Below are 22831 nucleotides of genomic sequence, written 5' to 3' on the forward strand. Positions count from 1 at the left end.
TAAATCTGCAGTTACCTCAAAATATAAAGTTAAATTTATAAAAACTTAGAAAGTTTTCTTCTATTACTTGAATTGCTTCTGTTTACTTGGACTTCTCTAATTTTCCGTTTTGTTTTGTTTTTGTGTCTGCCTTCTATATTGGAAATTTTCTTCATCTGCCTAGTGGTCTCCAGCTAACCACTGGTACTTAAAATCAAACCACTAAGATGCTGATTGGAAGCACTATGTGCATGAGTAGGGCTTGAGAACTTGAAGGCCTCTCTTCGGATTATCATGTCAGCTGTTTTGTTAACTGGAGAAAATAGCCTGGGACTATTTATTTGGGGCTGTTTTGTATCTCTAAGTAAAATCCTTCCGATTTTTTTGTACGGACTTAAGTACTGGAATTCTGCATTAGGGTCGAAGAGAAGACTTGAAGTAGGATTTCTTCTTTTATCTGGATGAGCACCTCCAGTTCCCCTTAGTTTTCACTGGGCCCACTTAACTTATTGTCAGCTTCTCTAGGCATTTGATTTTATAATCACTGCCCATGATAGAGTTTTCTTATCAACAAGATTTTTCACTCAATCCAATTGTCCGTCTTCTTGCTGCCAGAGGCTTACACATACATGGCAGACACTGTTGGTTGCCATTCCCAGTACTCTTTTTCCTGGCTGAAGAAACCAGACATTCACCCTTCCATTCTTTTTTGCAGACTGGGGTGACCATATGATGCAGTTCTGGTCAACTGGGTCACACGATAATTCTGCTGGTGTGGTTCTTTTCTCCCCTGGTAAAAAGAAAAAAAAAAAGCACATGGATGCGTTTTCTTATGCTTCTTGCTGAATCATTTGAAATAAAGGTGTGATGCCTGGAGCTTTGACAGCCATATGGCTACCATGAGAGGAAAGACAAGGAATTGCAGAGCAGCCAACCCAGAGCCCTAAAATGTTTAAATTACTGAATTAACCAACTCTGGAATTGCTTATCCTTTAGTCTTCTATTTAAATGAGATAATACTTTCTTCTTTATTTAAGCCACTGTCACTTGATTATTCTGCTACTTGCAGCCAAAAGCATTGTTATGGACATATATTTCAGAGGAGAAAATCATTTTTTCTCAAAGAAATTACAGCCCAGTGCAGCAGTGTCATATGTTGAGCATCACACCTTAAGAGGGATGTTGCCATATAAGAGTAAATACAGAAGAGATGCCCGGGGTGGTGGAATCAGCAAACCTGTCACAAGAGGAACAACCATAGGAAGGCAGATGTTGCACGTGGAGAAGAGACAAATTGGAGGATGTGAAAAGCATCATTTGATATTTAAAGGATTTTAATGTGAAAGAGGAAAATGCTGTTCTAAGGGGCCACAGAGATCTAATAAGACAGAGAGTCCATTTTACCCTTCCTCATTTCCAAAGGTTGAGTGTAAATATGGAGAAATGTGTGAAACGGAAACAAGGAGGAAGAAGTGGAGAAAGGATAAGTTCAGAGTTGCCATGATGGCTTCAAGAGAAACCAGGAAGAGCCTCTGACTTCCATTTCTTTTTTTTTTTTTTCTTTCTTCATCTTCTTTTTGTTTTGAGGCGGAGTTTCACTCTTGTTGCCCAGGCTGGAGTGCAGTGGCACGATCTCGGCTCACTGCAACCTCCGCTTCCTGGGTTCAAGCGATTCTCCTGCCTCAGCCTCCCGAGTAGCTGGGATTACAGGCATCCACCACCACGCCTGGCTAATGTTTTGTATTTTTAGTAGAGATGGGGTTTCACCATGTTGGTCAGGCTGGTCTCAAACTCCTGACATCAAGTGATCCGCCCGCCTCGGCCTCCCAAAGTGCTGGGATTACAGGCGTGAGCCACCGTGCCTGGTGTCTGACTTTCATTTCTTGGATGGGATGGTTGCTGGGAGAGAAGGGGGAACAAAAAGCTTCTGCATCATCTTCTTAACTTTGGGTCCATATTATACATTGCCTGAGACTTTTACAAAATGATGCATATCCCAAGGAAGATGGAAGAAATAAATATACAGAAATTGACAGAGGGAAACTATAGGAAGCTGGAAAAATGTTAAAAAAAGATAAAAGTAAAAATGCTTCCTCTCTCTGTCAGGTACTGTTCAGGTGCTGGGAGGATTTAAAAATGAGTAATGCATGGCACCTGCCCTCAAGAAGCTCTCATTCCAGTTAAAGAGAAAAGCAGAAACATACATGAAGTAGTAGCCTTGGAAATGAATTCACTACCCTAGATTTGGAACACTAGTAGGCATGGCCCTGGCCTCTCTGGCCTTGGTTCCTCAATTATGTTATGCCATCCTCCTCTCAGCCATACTATACAAATGAGGGAAAGATTGTGTTGGGTAATGTCTTAGTCTGTTTGTATGGTTATAGTGAAACACCACAGACTGCATGATTTGTAAAGAACAGAAATTTATTCTTTTGCAGTTCTGGAGGCTGGACAGTCCAAGATTAAGGTTCCAACAGGTTTGGTTGTCTGGTGAGGGCTGTTCTCTGCTTCCAAGATGGCACCTTGTTGCTGCATCCTCCAGAGGGGAGGAATGCTGTGTCCTCATATGGCAGAAGACCAAAGGGCTAGCGAGCCTAATGCTGCATGAAGTCTCTTTTATAAAGGCCTTAATCCCATTAATAAGGGAGGAATCCTCATGGCCTAATCACCTCTTAAAGGCTTCGCCTCTTAACACCATCGCATTGAACATTAAATTTCAATACCTGAATTTTGAAGGGGCCATATTTAAGCCATTTCAGCTAAGTAGCACAATGTGAAGATTATCCAAAGAGTATTTAGTAAAGATGGAACAAAAACAAAGGGCAAATGCCTTTTGGGGAACTATTTAGACAATGCTAAAAGTGAGATAACTTTCTCTTCTTTTTTTTGCAATAAAACAAATGTTTAATTCAGAATAAGATATAATAACTCTTCAATAAAATATATACAATTGTACAAGGCACCCTTTCAAAGGGGTAAAGGCACACTGGAGGGATGGGAGAGATGGAGAGGAAGGTGAAATACCAGGGAGCTTAACGGGCTGTTTGGCAACTCCATTTTCACCAAGTCAAAACATGGCTTTATCTTCTGCCCTCAACATGTTAAAAAGTATATAAAATTTTCTAATAAGTTTAGCATATACAGCAGGTACACATACAGAGAAAGCATAATTTTTTTTTCTTTCTGGATCTACCAATTGTTCAAGAATATTTAGCATACAGGTAATGGTTACAAGGTACTCATTTTTTAAGCAGAAAATTACTGTACCCCCCACCCAAATAATCTTTGCAATCTGTGAGGATGAATGTACCTAGTATTTCTCAGAAACCATCAACTCCTCCCAACAGGCTTTAACTTTTTACTCTCCAATTATCTGAAATGAAGTAAAGCAACAGCCTTGAGAAGAATTAGGAAGTATTTCTAATTTTCTACCTCACCTCCAGGCATTCTCAGGATTCTTCTCATCCCGGTTATTGGTCTTACAAAAAAAAAAATTCTTCAAAAAGGTAAAACTGTAAAAATGTGTGTGTGGAGGGGGGTGGGCGTGGGGAGAGATAGGAACAAATATGGTAGTATATAAAAAGGTTTCTTTTAATGCAATTAAAATGCAGAAATGTGATGTGTCCCCTTCACTTTGAAAAACCTCTCCATATCTAATACTTTCTATGTGCATTGTGTCCAATTCTAATATTTGGTTTCCATATGCAGAAGTCAATAATCCCATCAAAATCATTGACTTTAGCAAGTTTTGCAAATAATTTGTCTCCCTCTTTAAGAAAACACAACAAATGGACTTACACAGTCTCTTTAAGAAGGTGACATCTAGGAAAAAAGCATATATGTATATAAATTTTGCCTTTTAAAATAATCTGAATTTTAACATCTACTGTATACAAATGTATTATATTTTATTATATATATATTTATACATAAAAACCATCAGAGCGAATCTTTGTGAAAGGAGAAGGGGGCACCTGGAAGATTACACCAAGAAAACAAGGCTTGGTGCCTCCGCCTAAAGAACAAATTTCAGCTATGTCGCGTGGCCCTGCCGGCCTAGCCGCTTAGGGTGGTGCACTCAGGGTTTGCAGAACAGGAGTATTGGCTGGTCCTGCCTTCTTGGAGAGGGAGAGGAAACCCTTTGAAACAAACATCCATCATGGAGTCTATTGATCTGGTCTTCCTTAGGACGGGTGGTACATGCCATATCCCACTGGCGTGGCATAGAGTCCCACGGGCGGGATGGGAAGCACAGGTCTATGGAACGGGTAGGATGCTGCGTATATGGACGCTGCCTGCAGGGGCGAGCTGATGGGGAAAGGGAGACTGAAGCTGGAGGGTAGCATAGGTTTTGCAGCCATTTTCAACTTTTCCAGTTCTGACTCCTGCAGTCTTTTCGTCTTGGCCCTTCGGTTCTGGAACCAGATTTTGACCTGAGTCTCCGTGAGGTTCGGAGAGCTGGAGAAGTCCGCACCCTCTGCAATGGAGAGGTACTGTTTCTGGAGCAACTTGCGCTCCAGAGCGAGGAGCTGGGACGTGGTAAAGGCTGTGCGCGGCTTCGGATTGGTCTTGTGTTTTCTCAGGGTGCAGGTGGTAGGGCTCATGTGTCTTGGTGGCGGCGAATTATCAGCAGGGTTCCTGCATCCACGCCGCTCCGTCTTAGGGAGTTTTCCCACTTGACCGAGGCGGTCTCGAAGGGCTTGATCAGCGGCCCGGGGCTGTGCGCTTCCCGAGCGCCGTGCCCCCGCAGCAGCAGTAGCCGCAGGGTGGCCCCGGCCGAGGCGCTTTTGGCCGGCACTGGGGATGCCTCCTTGGGCAGCTTCTTGTCCGACACGAGCGCATCCACACTGTAGGGCAGGCTGGAGACCTTGACGCGGCGCTCCTCCGCGGCCGCCTCGGCGTCCCCAGGCCCCGGACCTGGCCCGACCGCCACCGCTGGCCCCTCCTCATCGGACGAAAACAGAAGCCATGCCTTCCCTGCCCTACGTAGCTCCCGACGCGCGACTCCGCTAGCAACCCGCAGCGGCGACTCAAACTTTTTTTCTGGGGGACACGGGAGGGCGAGATAACTTTCTAAATTCCACAGTGGGGAATGAGGCAGGGAGGTGGGGAGCAGAAAAGAATGTAACTGTCCCAGAGTTAAGATGAAGCAGTTGACCATTCATCACAGATACTTCTCTATAGACGAAGACCTCTCTAGGTTTTCTCTTGTGGTCGTAGGAAACTCTTGAGTTTCAAATCCCATTCCTATTTCTTGCCTCTAAACTTGGAGTCAAGAAGAACCAGGTTCCAGGGCAAGCTCTGCCACTCACTTACTGTTCACCTTTGAGCAAGTCACTTCTCTCTGCGTTTTCTCATTTGTAAAACTGTTTAACAACAATAATAATATAACTACTGTCGGTTTCATGAAAAGTAATGAGATAAAACTGTGGAAGTGTTAGGCCGGGCGCTGTGGCTCACGCCTGTAATCCCAGCGCTTTGGGAGGCCAAGGCGGGTGGATCACCTAGGTCAGGAGTTCGAAACCAGCCTGATCATTGTGGTGAAACCCCGTCTCTACTAAGAATACAAAAATTAGCCGGGCATGGTGGCGGGTGCCTGTAATCCCAGCTGCGCGGGAGGCTGAGGCGGGAAAATCATTGAACCCGGGAGGTGGAGGTTGCAGTGAGCCTAGACTGCACCACTGCACTCCAGCCTGGGTGACAGAGCAAGACTCCATCTAAAAAAAAAAAGAAAAAAAGCGTGGAAGTGCTTAACACAGTACTTGACACAGCACTAGGTCCTCAAGAAATATAAGTGTAATCTGATTTGTTATGCTTTATAAAGACTTTCCTCCACTTTTCATGTGGGAAAATAAAAATCCAGAGAAATTTGTCATTTAAAGTCAACTTACTTAAAGTTTACTCCCTGCAAATTACTAGGCACTTGCCTAATCTCCTCATGGCTGCTTTCATGTCCTGGTTTCTCAGGGTGTAGATCGTGGGGTTGAGCATGGGGGTCATGACTGTGTAGCTGATGGACACAGCCTTGTCCATGAGGAATGGGGTGAAGGGCCAGGTGTAGATATAGATACAGGGAATGAAGATCATGGACACCATGATGATGTGGGTGGTGCAGGTGGAAGCTGCCTTCCTCCTTGCCTTTCCTGAGTGGGACCTCAGCATCACCAGGATGACAGTATAAGAGATCAGAAGGAGGAGGAACTAGATGATAACTAGCAGCCCACTGTTGGAGATCATGAGGAACTCCAGGAGGGAGGTATCAGTGCAGGCAAGTCTCAGTACTTGGGGAACATCGCAGTAGAAGTTATCTAGGATATTGGGGCCACAGAAGGGCAATGGAAGTATCAGAGCCAGTTGGACAATGGAGTGGACAAAGCCCCCCACCCAGTCGGCTACTACCAGGCCCACACACAATTAAGTGTTCATGATGGTGACATAGCGGAGGGGCTGGGAGATGGCTATGTAGCAGTCATAGGCCATGACTGAGAGAAAAAAGACAGTCCTACCTCCCAAAAGGTGGAAGAAGAAGATCTGGGCCATGCAGCCCTGGTAGGAGATTGTCTTGGTCTCATGGAGGAAGTCCACCAGCATCTTTGGAGAGGTGACTGTGGAATAGCAGAGGTCTATGAGAGCTAGATTTCGGAGCAGAAAATACATGGGTGTGTGGAGCCGGCAGTCAAAAGTCACTGTGACCATGATAAGGAGGTTTCCCACAATGGTGGTGACATAGACTAACAGGAACAGAAGGAACAGGAATTTCTGGAGCTCTTGGGTCTGTGAAAACCCTAAGAGGACAAACATTGATACCTGTGTGGTGTTCTGTGGTTCCATAGGATCTTCCCCCACGTTCATACAGAGAAACCATTGAAACAAACAAACAAACAAAAAAAATGAAAATTCAATCATTTTCCTTGGTCAGTCAGGATTGAGTTGATTAAGTTGAGTTGTTGAGTGTCAATCCGAGATGTAGCTTAGGAAAGCCCTCCACGGGGAGGAAGTTCCATATGTTTTCAAGGGTTCCACAGACTTATTTCCCTGACCACGCCCTACAGTATATTACAAGAATCTGGGTCTTTTTTCCCTTCAGCCATGCTGTCCTCAACCACAGGTTTCATGTCTGATTCTTTTTCCTACCTGCTATGCCCAACATAGTGCCTTGTGAACCATAGGTTCCATAAAGCTAGTTGAATCAATCAGTGAATAAATAAACATATCAGCAAGTACCTGTGACCACAAACACCATCAACCTATGTGTATAAATCTTGATAGGATATACAGTTGAGAATAATGATTTTAGATAAACAAATAGATGCTTCTTTATGGTGGGAATTTGAGAGGATGTTTATTGCTGGAGAAAGAGAGGTGTGCATTAGAAGAAAATTGTTATGTACAAAATCAGAGGTAAATGTGAAGAAAAACAAGCAGATAATCTTGGTTGTAGTGAAGCTGGGATGATTAGTGTTTCTCAAATGTTTCCCCGTAAGTACTTCTGTAGTAGCATTTGTTGCCATGGGCCATCTGTGGGGGCAATTCAAAGAAGCCCAGGACAAATGCACTATCTCCTTGAACTGTCATGTTTTAACTTTTAAAATTTATGCGAATTTTCTATTATACACATATCCCTTGACAATCTTTGGGAGAGCTTTTAAAATGTAACTATTATGGTCTTAAAACTTTGACAAGACCAAAGTGTTGTTAAAAAAAAAAAAAAAAGAGGGTTGGCTGGATGCAGTGGCTCATGCCTATAATCCCACTACTTTGGGAAGCCAAGGCAAGAGGATCACTTGAGGCCAGGAGTTTGAGACCAGCCTGGGCAACATAGCTAGACCCCTACCTCTATAAAAAAATTTAAAAATTACCCAGGTGTGATGGCATGCAGCTGTAATCCCCAGCCATTTGGGAGGCTGAGGTGGGAGGATCATTTGAGGCCAGGAGTTTGAGACAAGCCTGGGCAACATAGTGAGATCCCATCTCTACAAAAATTTTAAAAGTTACCTGGGCATGGTAGTGCATACCTGTAGTCTCAGTTATTCAGGAGGCTGAGGTGGAAGGATTGCTTGAGCCCAGGAGATCAAGGCTGCAGTGAGCTATTATGGCCACTGCACTCCAGCTGATCTTATCTCTAAAAAGAAAAAAAAAATTAGAGCATGAAGGGAGACATTATTCTTTAGTAAGTGAAAGTTTTAGAAGACATTAGCTTGAAAAATAAACTGAGTTCTTGGTGTCAAAACCCATTCTTTTGGATTATACCTTTCCACAAGTATTTTCTCTAATTGTTCAGAAAAATTTGTCCCAAGGCCCCATCCTGTACAGACAATAGAACATAAAAAGGTCTATTTTCCCTGATTCCCACCTGGCACATGGGTAGGGTAGCAGCAATTACACTGATGCTGTTACGTGGGAATTGAATGAATATATTTGGAAAGATCTCTATAAACCTCTATGGACAAATGTAACAGGATTATCTCAAAACTTATGAGGGATTTCAATACTCAAAATATTGTCATATTATTCTTCACATAAAATTCACATTTATCCTCAGATATTTGTGCAAAAATGATATTCCAGGAAGATGTGCTGTGTTTGTTCTGTGGCTTCACCAACTCCCAGCCTAGGACTGTTTGAAAAATGTCCCCATAGGCAACTGAGAACCCCGGCAAGCTCTTCAGCAGGAAATGATGTGGTAAAACAGGGTTAGAATGGGCTTATCCCAGTGCACCAGGGCAGGAAGCTGAGATAGGCAAGGGTAGTACACACCCCTCCTGGAGCATTGTTGCAGCAACCACAACAGAGGGTAACACATTTTGGTCTCTGATTTTGTGTCCTTTCTCCACCACATGGTGTCAAGGTTAGACTGGGTGGGCAGCCATTTAAATGGCATGGTTTGGCCTCTCTGGGAAAGCCCCTGACCTTAATCCTTCATCCCCAACTCCAACTCTCACACCTGATTACTGATTCCTGAAATGTTAACAGCATACTTCATTATTTTATCTTAAGATCTTTATCCCTATTAAGATTACAACCACCATACTTTTTCTTTTTTTCAGACAGGGTCTCGATCTGTCCCCAAGGCTGGCCTGCAGTGGTGCAATCTCAGTTCACTACAACCTCCAGGAGCCAGTCTCAAGCAATCCTCCCACCTCAGCCCCCTAAGTAGCTGGGACCACAAGCACACTTCACCATGCCTGGCTATTTTTTTGAATTTTTAGTAGAGACAGGGTCTGTCATGTTGCCCCGGCTGGTTTCAAACTCCTGAGCTCAAGCAATCCACCTGCTTCTGCCTCCCAAAGTGCTGGGATTATAGGTGTGAGCCACTGCACCCAGCCTACCACCCCCATACATTTTTATATGCTTTTATCAGTCAGAGATGAACACTGAAGTTTTTATGGATGTAAAGAAAAGATGTCTTGGTCTTGCCTTAAAATACTTTATTAAAGTTGGGAGGAGTATGTGAAGCAAGACTGGCAAACTGTTGGTAATAGTGGTAATTCTGAAAATGGTGATTCTCTCTACTTTGTAAATATATACAAATTTCCATGATAAAACATAAGATGAAAAGCCTCAGAGATACTCTAGTTTTGATCCTGATGTCTTTGTATTATTTGGGTATTTTTACTTTGAATGAACTATGTATAAATCATGATGGAAGGAAGGGATTTTAAAATAAAATAACATGGCTGTGTGCAGTGGCTCATGCGTTAATCCCGGCACTTTGAGAGGCCGAGGCGGCCAGATCACCTGAGGTCAGGAGTTCGAGAGCAGCCTGGCCAACGTGGTGAAACCCCATCTCTACTGAAAATACAAAAATTAGCTAGGCGTGGTGGCGAGCACCTGTAATAATATAATAATAATTCAAATGTATCTAGAATTCACTAATTATCCAAAAAGTTAAAGATAAAATATAATAAGGAAAAATTTTTAAAAATTATGTTAACATTGATCTTTTAAAAACTTGTAATACTCAGCATTATTGAGAATTTAGAGCAATAGATAAATCACTGGTGGTACAATCTTTCTAGAAGACAATTTGAAAATATGTGCCAAATCCATAAATTATTTATACTCCCTGACCCAGTAATTTCTGTCTTAGGGATTTGTTTTAAAGAAACAATGAAAACTAATTTTTAAAAATGTATGTTTAAGGATATTCATCACATTATTATAATATTGATAAACTAGAAACAACATAAATGCATGACTATAAGATATTGGTTAAATAAAATATGGTTCCTCCATGTGAAGAAATACTAGTTAAGAATAAATATATCCTAAAAGGATGTTTAACTCTATGGGATTTGATTTTACCATGGGAGGGGCAGCAGTGATTGCACTGATGCTCTTATAAGGGAATTGAATGGATACATGTGAAAAGATAGCTCTATTGATCATGTCCTTTGCGGGGACCTGGTTGGAGCTGGAAGCCATTATCCTCAGCAAACTAACGCAGGAACAGAAAACCAAACACAGGGTGTTGTCACTTACAAGTGGGAGCTGAACGATGAGAACACACGGACACGTGAGGGGAAAAAACACACAGTGGGGCCTGTCAGGGGGGAGGCGAGGGGAGGGAGAGCATCAGGAGGAATAGCTAATGGATGCTAGGCTTAATACTTAGGTGATGGGATGACCTGTGCAGCAAACCACCATGGCACATGTTTACCTATGTAACAAACCTGCACATCCTGCACATGTACCCCTGAACTTAAAATAAAAGTTGAAGAAAAAAAAAGATCTCCATCAACCTTTACAGACAAATATAGACAGGATTATCTCTAAAATTATCCATGAGGGGTTTTAAGACTCAAAGTATTGTTGTTTTAAAGAGAGAATTACAAAATATTTTGATAAAATATAGTATAAATATAAAGGGAAAAAATGGACATGAAAAATCAAAATGTTACCAGTGTGAATAGTGGTTATCTCTGGTTGATGGGATTGATGGAACATATATTTTTTCTTCTTTACAAAATTTTTTTTATTTCTTGTAATTTATAAATTGTCATAAAATTTTAATCAAAAAAAGCAAAAGAAGTATTATAATGAGACCAAGAAAGAGAAAAGGTAAGAGCTGAAAAACTTCTTAGCATGAGCACTGTCAGGGCGAAAGACAACCCCAGGTGTGCAAGGGGAAGGGTTCGGGGAAGGAGAAACCTCAGAACACTGAGGAAAAGGGAGAGAGAGAAAAAGAGGAGGAGACGCAGTGTGGGAAAAGGGAAAGCTCTTCTGTAAAAGAGAGGAGAGAAGGAGACCGTGATTCCCAGGACTGTTGCAGAACCATTGGATTCCTCCCCTCCTCATAACCAGTTCTTCAGTTTGAGTGTCACTGTAATGGCTAAATCCAGTCAGTAACCGTGGGTTCTTTCAGCTCCATCTGGCACTGTGAGCTGCCTGTCATTATTATGAAATCATTCTTGCTACTTCTTTACTCTAAACCCAAATACCTCTCTGGCTCTCCTATTTCTGTCTGTTATCCCCTCACCCAGCTAGACTTCTCCCTTGCACTCCACATGTATTATCACCAAGGCATATTCGTTCTTCCTTTGAAATTACTGCCAAATTATTTTTCCTATCTGGCTTATTGCTGTGGGCCTCCAAGTGGGTTCTTGCCTCCAGGTTTTGCTCCATTTTAATCCACACTGTGCAACATAGTACATACATAAACTTCTTCAACAACATCTTCCCCCTGTATTTCAAAAGGTTTTCAAAAATTTTCCATGGCTCTTTATTGTCTACAGGAAGGAATTTGTACTTAGTTAGGATTTCAGGGGCTTCCACACAAACAGGCTCCTACCTTTCTTTCCAGGTCCATCTGCCACTTAATAGTAGTAGTAGTAAGCATTTATTGTAATTGTAGTAATGGTAATAACTGTGGTAGTAAGCATTTATTGTTGTAATAGCAGTAATTGTCATCGTAGTAAACATTTTTTGAATGCTTACTATGTGATAGACACTATACTAAATATTTTGCTGGCATTATCTTTTTTAATTCTCATATATTATTCCCATGTTTATAAGTATAGTAAGTACTATAAATTATCTCCACTTTACAGATAAGTAAACTGTGGCTTGAATAGGTTAACTAATTTCTCCCAGATCACATAGAGAAGAAGAAGCAGAGCTGGGATTCTGAGCCAGGTCTGATTGACCCAGAATTTGCACTCCTAATGACTATTCTCCTCTTACCTGCTCTCCTCTAAGAAGATTCAGCTTCAGCCAAACTTATCTCTTCCTCAGTCCCTCAGGTCTCAGTGCCTTCATCCAGTCAGTGCCGCATCTGAATTGCTTTTCTGTCCTGTTCACCTGTCTGAATTCTACCCTTCCTTCAAGGTTCAAGAGTAATTAGCTCTTCCATAATGTTGTTATGCCTTGGTATTTTTTCATGAGGATGGCTCTGTTCCTCACATGTGTTGTAATTTCAGTGCAAATCCAATATGTTAAGTATTACACAGTATGTGGTACACACAGACCCTGTCTCATAGTTGGTTCCCAAAAGAATGTGTGATTGCTTAATGGAGGACAGGGTGCTGGGATGGGCCAGACTGCCGTGAGAGCTGGGAAGAAAGAGAGAGTAGCCACTGGATAGAATGCAGTTTATAGGACCTCAAAGAGAATCCAAGAATCCGAATTCCCAGCATCACCAGATTTACAATCCTAGAAGCATCATCTTAGCATGGCCCGATTCTTTCCACAAACCCATCAGAATCTTTGCAAATGCTTCCTCCCCCTACATGCATAGAAAATAGATTTAGAGGGATTCTAGACAAGAAAGAAAATAGACATAGGGAGGGACATGGATCTGTATGGGGAAAGGGGAGGATTCTAGACCTCTTCTGTTGTTACTCAATCTTCTCTCCCATCTGTCTTTGCTCTTAGAAAATCAGCCCACACAGGACTAGGAGAGACAAGGGGAGAAGGAATAAGTGGGTTCCCAAAATGGGGGAGAATCTAGTCTGTTGTCATCCAGGGAGCATTAACAGGTATTGTTAAACACAAGATTTAAGAAAAGAGAGGATAAGATGGAGGGACAGCAATAGAGAAGGGAAGAAAATCTGGAGTGAGTGAGAGAAGCAGGCAGGAGAAGGGGGAAGATGGAGGAAGATGAAACTTAAAAAGGAACAGTAGAGGGTGGAAAGTGTCAGAGCAAGACCTGTTTGTGTTTTCTCCTAGGTGTGGGAAGAAGCTGTAGTATGTATGTGGGAGGTGGGGGAGATAACAGTGTATGTCTATATTCCGCTCTCCCTCCCACCCTCTGTTCTAAATTCCACCCAGCACATAAGCCAATACAGACAAAAGTCTTAATGTTAGATAAAATCAATGTTTCCCAAATCCCATTCCCCTTGCATTAATGCCTGATGACTTCCCCCATGCCTTCCCTCCACCCCATGCATGTCTCACGATAGGCTTTGTCGTGCTGACTTGTCCACGGGAAGGACAATAAAGCCATCACCTTCCTCCAGCCCACAGTGGCCAAGAGGACTTAGAGCCTCCCATCTCCCAGGTCACTCTTCTCCTGTAGCTCCATTCTTCTCCTGGCCTCTCTCAGACCAGGAACACATATGGGATTGGCCTTAAGGAAAGGGAAATTCCTTGGGGAGTAAAACTTAGGCTTAATTCATAAGATAAAGCCTGGCTCAGGCTGCTAAGGGCAAATGAGCAATGGGAGTTATTAAAAAGTATGTGAGATGTTGCATCAGATACACATAATTATTGGGAGACTGTCTTGGGGCCAACATTTCAGAGGTACTGATCAAAGGACCAAGATGAAGAAGGATAAGAACCCTAAAGAGACGTGAATTCCCAGGGAGGTTTACAAGAACCAAATCCCTCAGCACCGTGGGCAGTGCAAGGCCTCCACCGTCTCCTATCACCACTGTAGTTGGAAAAGTGAGTTATGTCCTAGGACACAGTCCAGGTCACCCCCTCTATAAACTCCAAAGCCTTTTTCATATGTACAGTCATTAAGGTACCATCTCTTATCCCAATCTCTGATCTGCTCTTCTCTCAGCCAAAGTGAACTCTCAATGTAAATTGGCTAAGTTCATCGTCAAGATATAATTCAACTACCATAAGCTTCACAATTATTAAATGATTTTAACCATTCAGTGGTTTTTAGTATATTCACAAACTTGTGTAACCATCACCACTACCTAATTCCAGAACATTTTCTTCGTTCTGAAAAGAAATCTCATATCCTTTAGCAGTCACTGCCCATTCTGTTCTGTCCTCAGTCTCTGGAAACCACTAATCTACTTTTTGTCTCTGGATTTGCCTGTTCTGGACATTTCCTAAAAATTGAATCATATAACACATGTATGATGATATATGGCTTTTGTGTCCTGCTTCTTTCACTTATGTTTTTAAGTTTCATCTGTACTGTAGCATGTACCAGTACTAGTCATGTACCAGTCATTCCTTTTTATGACTGGATAATATTACATCGTATGGATATACCACTTTTGTAAATCAGTCAGTCAGCTCTCAGACATTTGAGTTCTTTCCACTTTTTAGCTATTATGAATAAAGCTGCTAAGAATATTCATGTATAGGATTTTGTGTGGATGTATTCTTTCATTTTTCTTTGGTATATAGCTAGATGTGGAATTGCTGGATTTTATAGCAACTGTGCCTAATCTTTTGAGGAATAACCATTTACTTAGATTAGTGAGAGTGAAGTGACATCTCATGATTTTCGCATTCGTATTTATAAAGAATATGGTCTGTAGTTCTTTTCTTGTATCTTTGTCTGGCTTTGGTATCAAGATAATGCTGGCCTCATAGAATGTGTTAAAAAGTGTTCCCTTTGCTTCTGTTTTTTTTTTTTTTTTTACAAGAACTTGCATAGTATTGGTGTTAATACTCCTTTAAATGTTTGGCAGAATTTACCACTAAAGCCATCTGGTACTGGACTTTTCTTGGTTGGGAGGTTTTTTAAACACTGATTCAACATTTACTTGTTATAGGTCTGTTGAGACTTTCTATTTCTTTTGAAATCAGTTTTGATAATTTGTGTTTCCAGGAATTTTTCCATTTAATCTAAATTAGCCAATTTGTTGGCATATAGTGCTCACAGTACTCTCTTATAATCCTATTAATTTTTGTAAGGTTGGTAGTAATGTTTCTGATTTTATTTATTTGCCTCTTCTCTTTTTTTCTTAGTTTAGCTAAACATTTATAAATTTTGTTTATCTTTTCAAGAACTAACTTTGGTTACATTGATTGTATCTATTGTTTTTCTATTCTCTACTTCATTTATCTCTGCTCTAATCTGTATTGTTTCTTTCCTTCTGTTGGCTTTGGTTTTAGTTTGCTCTTCTTTTTTTAGTTCCTTAAAGTGTAAAGTTAGATAATTGATTTGAGATGTTTTTCCTTTTTTATGTAGGATTTTACAGCTATAAAATTCTAAGTATTGCTTTCACTGCACCCTGTGTATGTTGTGTTTTTGTTTGCATTCACTTCAAAGTATTTTCTGATTTCACTGCTGATTTATTCTTTGGCCCATTTGTTGTTGGAGAGTATGTTGTTTAACCTCCACATATTTGCAAAATTTCAAGTTTTTCCTTTGTTGTAGATTCCTTCATTCCATTGTAGTCAGAGAAGATACTTTGTATAATTTAAATCTTTGAATATTTATTGAAAATTTTTTATGGCCTAACGTATAGTCAATCCTGAAGATTGTTTCATGTGCACTTGAGAATGATGTACATTCTGTTGTCTTTGGGTGTTCTGTAAATCTCTTTTAAGTCTAGTCAGTTTATAATATTTTTCAAGTCCCGTATTTTCTTATTGATCCCACTCCAGTTTTCTTTTGGCTACTGTTTGCACAGAATATCTCTTTCCATCCTTTTATTTTAAACCTATTTTTGTCTTTGGAGCCAAAATAAGTCTCTTGTAAGCAGCATATAATTGGATTGTGTTGTTTTTTAATACAGTCTTTCAATCTCTGTCTTTTGACAAGCTTAATCCATTTGTATTCCAAGTGATTACTGATAATAAAGGACTTGCTTCTGCCATTGTGCTATGCTATTTGCTTCCTATATGTATTACATTTTTCCTCCTCAATTCTGCCAATATTGCCTTTATTTAAGGCAAAACTTCCATTCAGGTGTTTTGGCTTTCTTTATTCAAGTATACTATTTTGATTTTCTCTTTTTTCCTTCTCTATATTTGTTTAAGTTATTTTCTTAGTGGTTACCATGGGGACTACAGTTAACACCTTAAATTTATGACAATCTACTTTGAAGCTAATCTGAATCTAGTATGATAACAACTTAGCTTCAATAACATACATTAACACTGCCTATATTTCATTCCTTCCCTCCACCTTTATGTTGTTACTCTCATAAATTCCTTTTTATTTTATGCATTTGCCTTTTAAACCACATAGGAAACAAAAAGAGGACTTATATACCAAAATACAATACTACTAGCATTTATATTTACCTGTATAAATAAAAGACTTATATTTACATAACTCAAAGACACACAAAGATATAAAGATCACTGGCGTGATCACTTTGTGTGGCTTTGAATTACCATCTATTATCCTTTTGTTTCAGCCTGTAAGGCTCCCTTTAGCACTTCTCCTAGGGCAGGTCTATTAGCAATTAACTTCTCTTGCTTTTGTCTGTCTCAGAATATGTTTATTACTTTTTCATTTTTGAAAGATAGAATTCTTGGTTGACAGTTTTTTTTTTCTTTCAGCACTTTAAATATATCATCCCACTGCATTTTGGCCTCCATGATTTCTCATGAGAAACTGGATGTTAATTCTATTGAGAATCCCTTGAATGTGATGAGTCACTTCTCTCTGGCTCCTTTCAAGATTCTCCCTTTGTCTTTTGAGAATTTGATTATAGTGATCCTAGAGTGGATCTCTGAGTTTATGCTATTTGGAATTCATTAATCTTGGATGTGTAGATTCATGTCTTTTATCAAATTTGGGAAGTTTTTGGCCACTATTTCTTCAAAAAATTTTTTTGCCCCTTTTTTCTCTTCTTCTTCTGGGACTCTCAGAATGTGTATGTTAGTGTGCCTGGTGACTCTCCATAGGTCTCTGGGCTTTGTTCATTTTTCTTCATTTTTTCTCCTTCTCAGACTGGGTAATATCGTTTGTCCTATCTTCGAGTTCACTAATTCTTTCTTCTGCCTGATCAAATCTCCTATTGAACCTCTGTAATACATATTTAATTTCAGCTATTATGTTTTTCAGCTCCAGATTTTCTATTTTGTTCCTTTTTTTGTGAGACAGGGTCTCACTCTGTTACCCAAGCAGGAGTACAGTGGTGCAATCATAGCTCACTCTAACCTATAACCTCAAACTCCTGGGTTCAAGTGATCTTTTCGTCTCTTTCCTGAATAGCAAGAACTATAGGTGTGTGCCATCATGCCTGGCTAAATTTTAAATTTTTGTAAAGAGGGGGTCTTGCTATGTTGCCCAGGCTGGTCTCAAATCCTGGCCTCAAGCAATCCTCCCGCCTCAACCTTCCAAAGTGCTGGGATTACAAGCATGAGCCACTGTGCCTGGCTGGCTCATTTTGATTATTTCTGCCTCTTTATTGGTATTACCTACTTGTTCATATATTGTTCCTCTGATTTTACGTAGTTCTTTTCCATGGTTTCCTTCTGCTTATTTGAGCATGTTTAAGACAATTGATTTGAAGTCTTTGTCTAGAAAACTCAATGTCTGGGCTACCTCAAGGATGATTTCTGTCGATTTCTGTTTTTCCCCTCTAAATGAGCCATATTTTCCTATTTTCTTGTATGCTTTGTAAATTTTTGTTGACAACTGGACATTTTGAATATTGTATGTGGTAATGCTGGAAATCCATTTGCAGAGATTGCTATTGTTACTTGATGAATGCCACAGTCATCCATTTCTTTGGTAATTTTTCCAAACTATCTTGCAAAGACCATATTCCTTGTCTTGTGCTGTGCCTGGCTGGTTCATTTTTATTATTTTTGCCTCTTTATTGGTCACTGAAGTCTCTGTCCCATTATTTCCATAGTCAACCAGTGACCTTACGGAGATTTCCTTAAATGCCTGGATCCAATAAGATAAGAAAAGGAGAAAAAAAAAACCCAGTGTCTGTCTTTTTCCATCCCCTCCAACCAGTGTCACTAGAGAAGCGACTTCAGCCCATGGGGATTAAAACAATGGCCAGCCTTTGTTCTGTCCCCTCAGTGATAAAAAACAGCAATCAAAATGTACAACCCCAAGTTCTGGAGAGCAATGTTTTTATTACCCACCCTGACAAAAGCAAGTCACACCAACAGTGCAGGCTGCCATCCCCATAGCTGCCTGCCATCAGGGTAGGGATGGTGAGGGTAGCCATTCATTAAAAACCAAAAAATTTACTAAAATTTATCTAACTCTTTTTTTTAATAAAGCACTTTCCAGAATTCTGCAAGTGTTTGACTAGACTTCAGAGTTCTAAAATAGTTGCTTCAGTTATCTTCCATGTTGTCATCCCACCAGCTATCTTTATGTTATAGATTTCTAATTAATTCCACTGTGGTCAAAGGACACACTTGGTATGATTTCAGTTTTTGAATTTGTTGAAATTTGATTTCTGGCCCGTCTATTTTGGTAAATGTATCTTGTGCATTTGAAAATGATTTTGATGTCTGGATGCAGTGTTCTATAAATGCTAATTAGGTCAAATTTGTTAATTGTATTGCTCAAATCTTTCATATCCTTCTTGTTTGTTTATTTCTCTCATCCTATCAGTAGCTGAGAGAGACCTCTTTTAATTTCCTACCATGATTGTAGATTTGTCTATTTTTCTCTTATAACTGGTTTTACTTCTATCATCTTATTTAATGAAAATTCTCTAGTTTTAACGATTCTTTTGCATTTTATTTTTTACAAAAAATCTTTCTTTTTATGTTTTCTTATCTACTTATAAGCATATATATGTATTATCAACTGAGACAGTATCTACTGACTATCCATATTAAAATATTAAAAAATTAGAATGTTCCCTTTCTCAGCTCCCTTCCCTCTCCTCTGTTTTATTCCCTAACTTTAGTTGTTTGTACAACTTTTGTTAGTTGGTCTAGTGGTACTATTAATTATTTATAAAATGTAAGTTAAACTCATACCTCCATTACTTGATTCATTAGCTTTAAACAATGCAAAAGGAAGAAATTAGTATGCTTAGATTACTTCTCATTTTCTTTTCTACCTTCCAACTTTTACTAATTCTACCTCTTTCTGGTTTGTAACATTTACATTATATTTGGAAACCAAAATTTCTTCACGTGTTTGACTTTAAATCTACTTTAAATAGGTTTAATGCTCAGCATCAATACTTTTGGCATAGTCTCTTACTTATCTTTTGATAGACTGAAGTTTGTTCCCTGTATTTTCTTCAAAGGAGTTGACTGGGAATATATTCTCTACGTCCTTGCATATTTTAAAATACCTGTTTCCTTTATTTTTGAATGGTAGTTTGCCTGGATGTAAGCATAGTATAACACCCTGTTTTTCTGAGGACAATATAGACATTGTCTCATTGTCTTATAATATTAATGGTTGGCCAGGCATAGTGGCCCAGTCATGTAATCCCTACACTTTGGGAGGCAGAGGTGGGAAGGATCGCTTGAGGCCAGGAGTTCAAGACCAGCCTGGGCAACATAGTGAGACACCCCCCCGCCCCCCACTGCCATCTCTACAAAATAAAAAATCTTAGCCAGTTGTGCTGGAGTGCTTCTTTAGTTCCAGCTACTCAGGAGGCTGAAGAGGGAGGGTCACTTGAGCCCAAGAGTTCAAGGCTGCAGTGAACTATGATTGCATGACTGCACTCCAGCATGGGTGACAGAGCAAGACCTTTTCGCAAAAAAAAAAAAAAAAAAAAAAAAAATCAAAAAATTAAATGTTATTGTTGGAGGCCTAAATCCAGTCTTGTTTTTGTCCTTAAAGGTGGTTTGATTCTTCTGCATGTCCTAAAAGCCTGTCGTTATCTTTGGAGTTCTCAGCCTTTACTGGGATTCATTTTATTGTTTATCCTTCTGCATCAAATTTCCCTGGGATTATTTTAGGGACATAATAGTGGTGGCATCAGTATAGTCTCTTATTATCCCAGAATTCCCATGTTAAAATAGCAAAGCAGCAATATTCTGGGTGTAATCTTACACTACAATTTAATAAAATATCACGGCTATGGTTTTAACATGTTCCCCTAATTTCATGTGTTAGAAACTTAATCCCCAATGTGGCAGTATTAAAAGGTTGGGCCTTTAAAAGGTGATTGGATCATGAGAATTATGCCCCCATGAATGGATTAATCCATTCAAGGATTAATAGGCGAATGGATTAATGGGTTATCATGGGAAGAGAACTGGTGGCTTTAAAAAAAGAAGAAGAGAGACCTGACCTAGCAGGTTAGCATACTCAGTCCCCTTACCATGTGATACCCTGTGCCACCTCAGGACTCCTCAGAGTCCCCAACAGCAAGAAGGCTCTCACCAGATATGGCCTCTCAACCTTAGACTTCTCAAGTTTTCCTATCTGTAAGAAAATCCTTTTCTTTATGAATTATCCAGTTTTGGGTATTCTGTCATAAGCAACGGAAAATGAACTAAGATAGTTACCATTTGAGAAAATTAGGCAAAGTATACAAGAAGTCTCTATTATGTCTTACAACAGCAGGTCAATCTATAATTATTTCAATAAAAATTTCAATTAACAACAGCAACAACAATAACAACAACAACAAACACTGGACCAGGATTCAGAAGGTATGTGTGCAAGTATCAGCTCTACTACAAATAAACAGTATGACTGGCTGGGTGCGGTTGTTCACGTTTGTAATCCTAGCACTTTGGGAGGCTGAGGCAGGCAGATTGCCTGAGCTCAGGAGTTCGAGACCAGCCTGGGCACTATGGCGAAATCCCGTTTCTCCTAAAAATACAGAAAACTAGTCGGGCATGGTGGCAGGCACCTGTAGTCCCAGCTACTTGGGAGGCTGAGGCACGAGAATTGCTTGAACCCAGGAGGTGGAGGTTGCAGTGAGCCAAGATCACGCCACTGCACTCCAGCCTGGGAGACAGGGCAGGAGTCTGTCTCAAAAAAAAACCAAAACCAAAAACAAAAACAAAAACAAAAAACTGTATAACCTTTAGAAAACCACTTAAGCTTTCTCAACTTCAATTCCACAATCTCTAGAACTAAAGAATTAAAATAGAAAAAACCAGCAGAGGAGTAAATAGCAAAATTAAAATATATGGGCAGCATTTACAATAAAACTAAGTAACAAGGTAACCCCATGGGCCCCAACAAGAAAGTGGAGAAGATCCATGCACAAAATCTTACTCGGTGGTACCAACATCTGTGGAAGAAGCAGAGGGAAGCAACAGGGTGCCTGACGCATCCAAAAAGAAGAAAATAAAAAATAGCCAACAGGTATCCTCTGAAATGCATGGCAAGCCAATTCAAAAATGGTAGCTGAAACAGGGACTGGTTCTTCCAAATTCAGTGGAGGATGAGTAGCCAGGTGTTGAAACTGAAGGACTGGAGGAGTCTAAGTCACAGAAATTCTCGAAACTGATAAGCCAGAGCCTCCTTTCAGCACAAACTCCGCACTGAAGAGGGAGGATTAAAATTGATTCGGAGACGGACTATCAAGACAAAGAAGGTACAAATAGAAGGTATACATAGAAAATGGTGAGGCAGATAGAGCTAGAAAAATATCAGAAAGCAAGTCACCATACTTTTTTGTTTTGTTTGAGATGGGGTCTTGCTGTATGTTGCCCAGGCTAGTCTCAAACTCCTGGGTTCAAGCAATCCTCCTGTCTAAGCCTTCCCAGTAGCTAGGACTATGGGCACATGGGACAGCACCCAGCCATATTTTTGAATACTACATAAAAACAACTGAAGAGGGAAATGTGTGAATCATGTCCCCTTCTAAAAGTTCAGTAAAACTACTTTCACATGAAAATGAGCCACAAAAAAATATGGAGGGAAAATTTTGTACAAAGTTGTTACAAGGACTAAAAGACTAAAGAGCAGAATAATTTCTGAAGATACTGTAGTCTGAATGTTTGTGTTCCCCCTAAATTCATATGTCGAAACCTAATCACAAAGTTGATGGTGTTAGAAGGTGGGGCTTTTGGAATGTGATTAGGTCATCAGCGCTCCATCTCCATGAGTGAAATTAATACCTCTCTTAATTCATTTTATGCTGCTATAACAGAATACCTGAGATAGGGTAGTTTATTTTTAAAAACACAGAAATTTAATTCTCACAGTTCTGGAGGCTGAGAAGTCCCAGATCAAGGCACCAGCATCTGGTGGGAGCCTTCTTACTGTGTCCTCTCATGGTGGAAGGCAGAAGGTAAGAAAGAAATCAATTTCCCCTATCAAGCCCCTTTATAAGGACACCTGAGCCCATTCACGAAGGAGGCGCTGTCATGGCCTAACCACCTCTTAAAGGTCCTGTCTTTTTATACTGTCACATTGGCAACACCTGAATTTTGGAGGGGACGCATTCAAACCATAGCGATGCCCTTATAAAAGAGGCCCCAGAGAGCTGTCTTACCCTTTCACCATGTCTCCTACCTTTCATTTTCTTTCAGAGAGTCTCTGTTTCCCAGCCTCCAGAACCATGGCCAATAAATTCATGTCGTTTGAAATTACCCAGTCTAAGGTGTTTTGTTACAGCAGCCCAAATGGACTAAGAACACAAGGACAATGAGATCACACCAGAAAGGTATAACCACCAAACAAATCAATGCTGTAACCTAGGGGTTCTAAGATTCCACCCAATTTCTCCCACCTATTATAAATAAAAACTAAAGAACTCTGGAAAGTAACAGCAGTTTGAGGAAGGAAGTCAACACTTTAATGTAACCA

At 40.2% G+C, this 22831-nt stretch overlaps 2 protein-coding genes across 2 annotated transcripts; both read right to left on the bottom strand.

The window, feature by feature from the left end:
* Positions 1-4057: 4057 nt before the first annotated feature.
* On the bottom strand, positions 4058-5140 carry LOC101140742 (homeobox protein MSX-2-like). Its single transcript, XM_019026252.4, is given in 3 exon segments — positions 4058-4613; positions 4615-4638; positions 4640-5140. Coding segments are annotated over 3 exon segments (975 nt in total). The 3' UTR covers positions 4058-4163.
* A 737-nt stretch (positions 5141-5877) lies between these two features.
* On the bottom strand, positions 5878-6810 carry OR4D1 (olfactory receptor family 4 subfamily D member 1). Its single transcript, XM_019026784.4, is given in 1 exon segment — positions 5878-6810. A coding segment is annotated over 1 exon segment (933 nt).
* Positions 6811-22831: the final 16021 nt, after the last annotated feature.

This window comes from Gorilla gorilla, chromosome 4 (genome assembly GCF_029281585.2).
Source record: "Gorilla gorilla gorilla isolate KB3781 chromosome 4, NHGRI_mGorGor1-v2.1_pri, whole genome shotgun sequence".
NCBI lineage: Eukaryota > Metazoa > Chordata > Mammalia > Primates > Hominidae > Gorilla > Gorilla gorilla.